The following is a 9,189-nucleotide window of genomic DNA, read 5'->3' on the forward strand; positions in this document are numbered from 1 at the left end:
ATGTTTACCTGCAGAACGCAAGCTACGGCAGTCAGAGTCACATGGCATGCACCAATAGTGGCCTACCCAGCGCTTAATTTGCCACAGCCCAAAAATGTTCCAAGACGTGTGTGATATGATATGATATTTATAACGCGCTTTATTCCCAGAGGTTTGTAAGCGCGGTTCTACGTTATTTCATCGACTACTTTTTCATCGTGGGACTTTTCATCGCCAACATTTTCATTCCCAAAAACTCTTTTTATTTATTTTTTATTTTTGGGGGTTCCACCACTCAACCCCTCCCCTAATTTAATAATCATACCCCTACCCCTATAAAACCCCCCCCCAAAACATTTTTTTTTAAAAAAAAGAGTTTTGGCGATGAAAAATGTTGGCGATGAAAAGGTAGTCGATGAAATGCGTGTATACCTGTAAGCGCGGACCCGGGGATCGAACCTGTGTTGCTGTACGTCGTCTTGCTTCCAAGGTGAGCGCGTTACCCCTGAGCTATCCTCTCGAGATGCTGCCACGTGGCAGCAGCAGATTGCCGCCCACTGCTGTGCCCACAGGGTTGCATTGCAGCTCCAGCTCCCACTGGCTCATTGGGGGTCATGTGTTCACCGCGAATGGCAGCTGTATGATTTACAAACACTGATCAAAATAACAGAACAAACTAGTTGTGTTTTGAAACCAGGCACCACATATGTGAACTGTTTCTTTCACCGAACTGCAAGAAACTACGGGAATACCGCCCGGTCAATTCCTCCTACACAGGGCTGTAGCGAACAGACTCACAAAACGATGGCCAGAGATGGAGACCCTCGACACCGGCCACGAGGCCATCGAGAACCTACTATGTGCGGCGGAGGGAGGCCACGAAACCTCGAGGCTCTACGAGACCCTACTGAACTGTGCTACGCAACAAAGTCTCAAGAGTAGAGATAAGTGGGAACTTGAACTTGGCGAGAGATTCGAAGACAAAGAGTGGGATGCAGTGACACACTACCACAAAAAAGTATCCCGGAACTCACGGTTCCAGCTCATACAATTTTACATTATTCATAGGGCTTACCTCACCCCACGCGTCATCTCCAGATTCAACGACACGAGCACCGCAACATGTCCCAAATGCCTGGATCCCTCTGTGGGAATGACTCACATGTTCTGGGGATGCCCGGCAGTCCAAACCTTCTGGTCACAGATCCAAACCAAAGCAGCCAATGCGGACATAACGCTAGACGTGCAATCCCCCAAAGCCTGCATCTTGGGGCGGTACCCCAGGAATAAAAAGAATAGGTCGCTGAACAAACTCAAAGACCTCATGTACATCCTAGCAAAAAGAAGGATTGCCATGGCCTGGAAATGCCCCAAGGCACCCAATGTTGCAACGTGGTGGGAGGACCTACGCAAATGGACCACGGCCGAGACGGGAGCATGGGAACTGGCACAAAGACACCAGAAAACCGACACCTCCGACGACCTATTACAGTGGGTGGCCCTTACGGTATCCTTGTTCCACCCTGAGGTAGGCAGCTCCACCGATGGAGACATAGACAACACAAACTAACCCAGATGCGCAGAGACTGCAGCGCGTGATTGTGTACTTGGTCTGGGGGGGAGGAGGGAGGGAAAGGGAAGTTACTACCAATCCTCCATTGGCTTGGAGGACACTATGTTTGTATAGTCTTATTGTTAAGAAAATAATAAAGAAATTTAAAAAAAAAAATATGTGAACTGTTTCTTCACAAAACACACGTTCTTTTGATTCTATCGGTGACGAGTGGAACATTTAAAAAATCTTCTAGGGAAAACAGAGGAAACATGTTGAGTTGATGTAGCACAATTATTTACAAATGTATCAAAAATCTTTTAGTGAACTGATTAACTGGCCTGTTAAACATAGCCACAAAGGGCCTCATTATAAGTATGGCGGTAAGGCAACAACGGTGCCGGTAGCGCTACCGGCACCGTTGCTATCTTACCGCCATACTACGAGCTGTGCTCGTGGGTGCCTCTCAGACCCTATGGGGCTCAAGTGGGAATGGAGATGTTCCGGGCCTGGCACCTGCAAAAGGGCAATTACTGGGTCCGGCTGGGCTGGAACAGCCCGGTAATTGCCCATTTGCGGGTGGCGGACCCGGATGCGAGTTTGGAGGTAGCCTTGCCGATTTTACTGGCAAGGCTACCTCCAACCTCGTAGTGAGGCCCAACGTCTTCGAAAGGTTGGCCTTGTCCCTCTGGTCGTGCTGGTGACTGCCCTGTTGTTGGCCTCTCTGTGTTGGTTCCTCCTGCTCCAATAAAGGCATTGGTGGCTCTGCAGCACCAATACTAGTCATGTGCCAGTGTGTGCTGAACATTCATTGGGTTGACAGCCTGGAACGTGCCTTGTATTCATGGAGCCCAGGCTAGCTGCATACCAGAAGAAAAAAAACTGGAAGTGCCTAATTTAACGAGACAATGAACGTGCCTGCCGATTGCCCCCACCTGCAGAGGCACAGCAATGCAAGCATCAAACGGCAATGGCACATCTTAATGCCCTGCTAGGTTCTGCCAGCAAGCTTCCTAGGTGGGAAGTGCCAGGGAGTCTCTGAACAAAGGACAAAGCATTTGCCTGCAAACACTCTCCTCAGCTTTGGGACGTCCACCTTAAAGGACGACACAAGCCCTGCAAAGACGCTAGGAGGAGTGCCACAACAAGCATCAACCATCCAGAAATCATGTTTGGCTGGCTGCTCCCTGTAGCACACGCAGAGCCACCCACCTGGTTGCCAGTTATGACCCTGCCACAAGGTCACAGCCGGTGACTAGACCAGGCTACTAGCATGACCATCACAAGCACCACCGCTTCAGTATCTTCTGCCTTACTCATGTCAATGGAAAATTAGCACAGTCATGCCATGTGGCTCATTGCTGTTGCTTGTGTTGTGTCTAAAACTCATTGGGCCTCATTACATGGTCGCCGGTATCCCGTCGGCATTAATGGCGCGATACCAGTAATCTGTATTACCGTTTCTGCCAATTGGTGTGCCGGAATTACCGTCAGATTCCAAGTGGTGGAAACGCTGGTAAAGCCCCATTCCATGGAGTACCGTATGACTCCATGGGGGGATTTGCCGGTATTAACAGCACTGGTATTACCGGGCCAGTAATGCTGGCAGTTTTTTACTAGCAGGGTGGCGGTTATACCTCCCGCTCAGTGCTGGAGGTAAATTCACCACCCTATCATAAAACTTGGAGTGTGCTGGTGCGGAAATAAGTGTCGGGGCTCAGACCTGGCAAACATCCCCACAAATTAAGCACTCTGAGAAAATACGCTTTTGTGATGACTAAGTTCAGCATATCTTTAAGGGAAGAGGACGCAGAAGCTTATTTGAGTCTGGAATAGTGCACAATTCCTTGGAAAAGGCCTTTGCCCAGAAATTGGAAGCTATTGGGGATTCTGTGCTTAGCTGCACGGAGTGTTGCCACCTGCCGCCAGCGGCTCCGCTCCATATGATCAGACAGCATCCATGCAAATGCATCCAGATCAAGTGCATGCTTAGGGCATTGCAGACAGCGGACATGTCATTGGGAGTCAGTGCATGCATGCAGTGACATGTTTATTTGATGCAAAATACCTGCACTCCTTCTTTGAGTCCCCATTACACCTCTGATTACTGCCGGGGGAAGCAATGTGGTGTAGGTCGGGCAATCACAGGAGACCGAATCACAAAACATAGGTTAAAAAACAAAAATGAGCAATCTGTGAATCAGTGTAAACATGCCTGAGAAAAGTTGAACACCTCACACACACTGATTAATAAGGGAAGAGCGTTTACGGTCTTCAAAAAAGGTTCCCCGGGCACACAGAACCTGCTTAGGCATTTTATAGTCGTGATAAGACATCTGCTAATTACCATAATCGATTCTTACCACTCTGCCAAATTCTGAGTTTTGTTTTTGAACGTCTTATTTCTGGAGGTAATTACCTCCACACAAGGTAACCACACAATTACCTCCACACACAAGAGCATGCATTACCGCATCCGGTAATTACTACCTGCGGTAATTACCGGATCCCATGGAGTTCTCTAGGATTCCTGAATGTGGGATAACAGAAAGGTCTGTATGCCTTGGAGTCCTGCAAAACCTTCCAGGAAGCCAGATAATTACCACATGCGGTAGATGGATCTGGTGGTATAACTGGAGATAAACCTGCCAAAGTCATAATCATGCCCTTCATGCTTTTTGGGGTCTCATGAATTGTCTGAGCAACTTTCCAAATGGGGGCTCCATTTCTTCAGGAAATATCTTGCCCTGTAAAATGTGGTTGTGGCTTTAGCTAGCTACTTTGGCTAAGCTTTCTAAATGGCGTTCTTTCCTCTTGACGTTGCCTTCGGGGGTTCATTTCTGAGCTGTGTATGTGAGACGGGGCTATGGTCACCACCTCATTCAGCAAAATGGGTTGAGCTGAAATGATGATTTGGCAGATTGAAAAATCTTGAAGAAAGCAAGAATGATGGGACCTTAGTGATGCCACAGAACCTTTCCTGGCAATGGGGCTTGCAATGATGTTTTTTCTTTTTGTGCAGTAAAATATAGTGGGTTTACTTTTTTCGGGCCTAGTATGAATCATGAATAATAGACATTCTTTTTAGCACTGCAAACAGAAACAAATGGATTATGTGGATTTTGCTTGAATACATTTGCCCAGTGCTACCTGCAGCAGAATGCTTTGGAGCATTGTTCCGCCAACACAATTCAAGTGTGTCTAACACTACTTTGGTGTACCAATGCCTTCAAAATTCAAGTGTACTCACAATTGCTCTAACATACTCCACCACCTACAGAATTCATGCCTGCCTAAGACTGCTAAGGTGTGCTCCCTGCCCTCCAATGTTCAGATTTATGTAAGACTGCTTTGTTGTACTCCCACACCTACAAAATTCACATCTGACTAAGATTGCTTTGGGTTTCTCCCCTCCTACAAGATTTGTGTGCACCTAAGAGTGCTTTAGTATACTCCCCAGCCTGCAAAATTCACATGTGCCTAAAAGTGCTTTGGTATGCTCCTCCACCTGCACAATTCACCTGTGCCTAAGAGCTGCTTGGCATCTTCCCAAACCAAAAAATGGTGCATGTGCCGAAGACTGCTTTGGTGTACTCCAACACCAACAAAATACATGTAGTGCTCTCGCAGATTTGGTCTCTGAATTGGTGTTCTCCACCTACACCCAGAAATCATGTGCCCACAAACCCCCTACACACTTTCACTGTAATTCCCTAACCCTCAGTAAGCTACATTATTGATTAAACACTACTCTAACCTACAATATAACTGATTTTAACTTAACTCTGCGTATCTACGCAAATTCTTTCCTCTAACCAGCGCTATGTAGTATTGCTCCTGGCTCTTCAAATGCCAAACCCAGAGGGTCCGGATTTAACGGTGCTGGTAAAACCGTACCGGCACTGTTTTCCGGACCGGCTAACTTCGAATTATGTGGCCGTGTGGTGTAACGCCACCAGACATGGAAACACCAACACCATTACAGCATGGTGCCAGTGTTTCCACTGCCCCCATTCCCGTGGAGTTGTGACTCCACAGGATTGGGGAGTAATGGAGATGCTGGCTCTGGAATAACGGGACCACCGGGGCTGTAATGCCCCGGTGATTCTGGCAAGTCCGGAGCCGGTAAATCCCCACGAGTCCAGCAGGAGACTGCCGGTATTACCGGCACTGCTGCTGCCGGACTCATAATGAGGCACAGAGTGTCAAAAGTGTTTACTCTTTGTGTTATATATAGATGAGAGCTTGAAAGCAGTGAACCTCAAACCTCGGGAAAAACAGGAAAAGTGTAATCTCCTCGAACAAGAAGAAATTTCATGTGCTGAGGTTTACATGGAACATCCTGTCATTGTGTACTTTATGGATACTCAGGTTCCGTAATCAGGCAATTTTAAATACACCACACGCGACATAAGGTAGCAAACTAAGCGATGCCCAAGTGAATAGTTGGGGTGTACAGCCAATCATTTGAGAGAAATAACAATGTGTATCATTAATTTGATCAAACTTCAAAGGTCTTTCTTCTGTGGGGAGTCCAACCAGCAGTCCTAGGTGAACAGAGTAAATAGTAAAGCTATGGGTGTACAATTGTCCTGCTTACTAACTGGATGCATAAATACCTACTCTTTCTTCCAATGTGTGGATTCCTGAAGTCAAGTTGCAATTTATGAATTGTTGAAAGAACTCCTTTGCAGAAGCACATAAACCGATGTTTTGTGTACCTAAAGAGCATGTCCTGTGTGTCTAAAATGTGCTTTGGTTCTGTTACATATTCTGTCACATGTTAAAACAGATGAACGGTGTACGTTTATGCCCTGATAACAAACTTTGATTGTACAGTTATATTTCATTTTGATGGTTAGTCACGTGCACACATATTAATTGTTGTTCCCTACTTTTAGGTGCATAGCTTCATCACCTGGCTGCCCCATCAGCATGAACCATCATTTACATGGAACATCCGATCAACCTGCCCGGCTTCAGTGTCTCTTGATCATTTAAAAAAAGATATTTCTAAGTGATTTACCAATTGTCAATAAATATTGTACGGCTAGTTCTGTAAAAAATAATAAAAGCTGCAGTCAAATCTCTTGTGAATTTATTTAATAATTATTTGTCTCAAATATGCCAATGCCACTTTGTTTAAATAGATTTAAATGTATGGTACTGTTTTGTTTTTCCAAGCATAAACCCACCAAAATGATATAATGTCAATTGGTTTAATATGTTATTTTTTTCCCTTTTTTGGGAACTAACTCTCAGTTACACGCTTCTTGCGTTTTGCAAACTGTAAAGCTTAAGTGGCATGCAATCAAAAACTCCCAGAATGTGTGCCCAGGGCTGGTTAAGGAGTTATTCACGTGTAACTTCTCCACAAAGCATGTGGATGACATTGCACAACATGTCAAATCTGATTTCACCAGTGAGGTCATCAAAGGCACACCACTGATTAGACACTAGAGCATCCATGACATCATCACCATTAGCAACTTCCTCTTTACTGACATCAATACATACCTAGAGTAAGTGGCCATTTAGAAACCCGGGCCATCCTAACGCCAAGATTGTGTGAACATTCTAGCTCTCTGCCCATTAAGTTAGTAGAAGCCAGTCCTGAAATGTGATCTCTGTTCCAGTCCTGGAATGTGATCTCTGTTCCAGTCCTGGAATGTGATCTCTGTTCCTAAAAGTATTGCACTGAAGATTTGGGATAGCAAGGGTGGACAGCCAAAGCAAATGTGTCTCAGCCTTCTTCTGGCACTATTACCGCTCATGCATGGTAAATCTGCAAAAAATCCCCATGTAGTTCTATGGCCTCCAGGACCAAGTGGAGGTAACAGTAGTCAATTCTTGGGTAAATTAGCAAATGTACTCTTGATTTACCACCAAGCTTAGAATGAGGCAAATTATCTTTCCAAACAGAAAGCAGGACATCCTCAGACCCCAATGATGGAAACAGATGACTCATCCATGCTATCCTCACTTCCAAGCAGCTGCCAGAACCAATGTATATGATTCATGTGTCCAAACACTGTAATATTATGGTGAATATTGGAAAAAATGAAATGAGCACCAAACCCAGTGTGTATTATGCATTTAGTAATTCAACCCTATAACCCTTTAATCACAAACAAATGTGTGAAACATGAAGCTCTGCTGTCATTCTTATGTTGGGGAGCAGGTGCAGATGGGGAGCAGGTGCAAGTGGATCTAGGTCACCTGACCTAAACCCCACCCACCTGGTGCCTTCCTGCCTGCCGCTCTTTTTCACCACTTAGCAAGCCCCGCCCACCTGGTGCCTTCCTGTTTGCCGCTCTTTTTCCTTACTTAAGGAGCCCTTCAGCCTCTTTTCCTTTGCAGATGAGGAGCAGGTGCAAGTGGATCTAGGTCACCTGGCCTAAGCCCCGCCCACCTGGTGCCTTCCTGTTTGCCGCTCTTTTTCACATCTTAGCAAGCCCCGCCCACCTGGTGCCTTCTTGTTTGCTGCTTTTTTTCACCACTTAGCAAGCCCCGCCCACCTGGTGCCTTCCTGTTGCCGCTCTTTTTCACCACTTAGCAAGCCCCGCCCACCTGGTGCCTTCCTGTTTGCTGCTCTTTTTCACCACTTAGCAAGCACCACCCACCTTCTTAGCCCTGCCTCTTAACTATTAGATCAAGGGCGTCCTAAGTGAAGGGCAGACGAAGAAAAGGGGAATTCCTGTTTGGACCTGTTCGGACCAGGAGGACCCAGAGCCCGACCCCTTGCTCAGACAGCAGGTAGGCATGCACCAACATGTGTTACTCTCTCTGTTCCCCCCGTGATGTTCCCTTGTGCCCCCCCAATGTTGCACAAAGGTGTTGCCTGTTTTGCTTGATTCTTCTACCCTGCTCCCCTCTCACCCCACTCAAGCCTACTTCTGCAGGAGTCTGTCCTGATACATTCTGGTTTCACCATCATCGTCTTGTGAACAATGCTGGATTTGTCTTTTATGGACTTCATTCATTCATGGTGCGTCACCCTTTCGCAACTCTCATCCTGAACTTCTTTTGCATCTTGTACTCATGGTGGCCCTGAATCATGCTGTTCCCATCTTCATCTTCTATCCTGGCTTGCAACATTATGTGTTACTACTGACTTCTGCAATTGTATTCACACTCCCCTCTTGCTTCTCCACTCTTTTGACTGCTAACTCTCTGTTCTCTCCTCCTTTCCCTATCTCCTCCCCTTACTTTCTTCTATGCACTTGCTCTATCAGAATTGTCCCTGGACCTAAATTGATAGCAACCTCGTCTGTCTCCTCCTCCCTCCCCTTACTGGTTTTTTCCTCCCCACCCTCCCTCCAGCACTATCTGAAATGTCGTCAGGCCTAATATGATAGTCGCTTGTTTTGTTCCTCCCCTACCTTTCTGCACCCCTCTCCCTCACCTCTTGTTTTTTTTTTCCGGCTCTATCAGAAATGTCGCCTGTCTGTTTCCATTTCCTTCCCAATCTCCCCCTCCCTTCCTTATCTATGTTTTAGCTCTTGCACTATCTGAAATGTCATCAGGCCGAGTATGATAGTTAATTTCACATCCTTACTGTTCATGACCTGTAAGAATGTCATTGTTTTTTCCCTTGGTCCCTCCCTTGCCTTGAAGCGCTTTGAAACACATTGTGTATAGGCGCTATATAAATAAAC

General features: G+C 46.2%; 1 protein-coding gene across 1 annotated transcript in view; it reads left to right on the forward strand.

Annotated features, from left to right (window-relative positions):
- LOC138526531 (trefoil factor 3-like) overlaps positions 1-6,617 on the forward strand; it is a 123,523-nt gene extending 116,906 nt beyond the window's left edge. The window contains exon 3 of the mRNA XM_069637334.1: positions 6,433-6,617. Coding sequence (XP_069493435.1) covers positions 6,433-6,440 — 8 coding nt within the window. The 3' untranslated portion in view covers positions 6,441-6,617. The remainder of the gene's footprint in view (positions 1-6,432) is intronic.
- The last annotated feature ends 2,572 nt before the right edge of the window (positions 6,618-9,189 follow it).

This window comes from Ambystoma mexicanum, chromosome 7p (genome assembly GCF_040938575.1).
Source record: "Ambystoma mexicanum isolate Mex_15411 chromosome 7p, UKY_AmexF1_1, whole genome shotgun sequence".
Classification (NCBI taxonomy): domain Eukaryota; kingdom Metazoa; phylum Chordata; class Amphibia; order Caudata; family Ambystomatidae; genus Ambystoma; species Ambystoma mexicanum.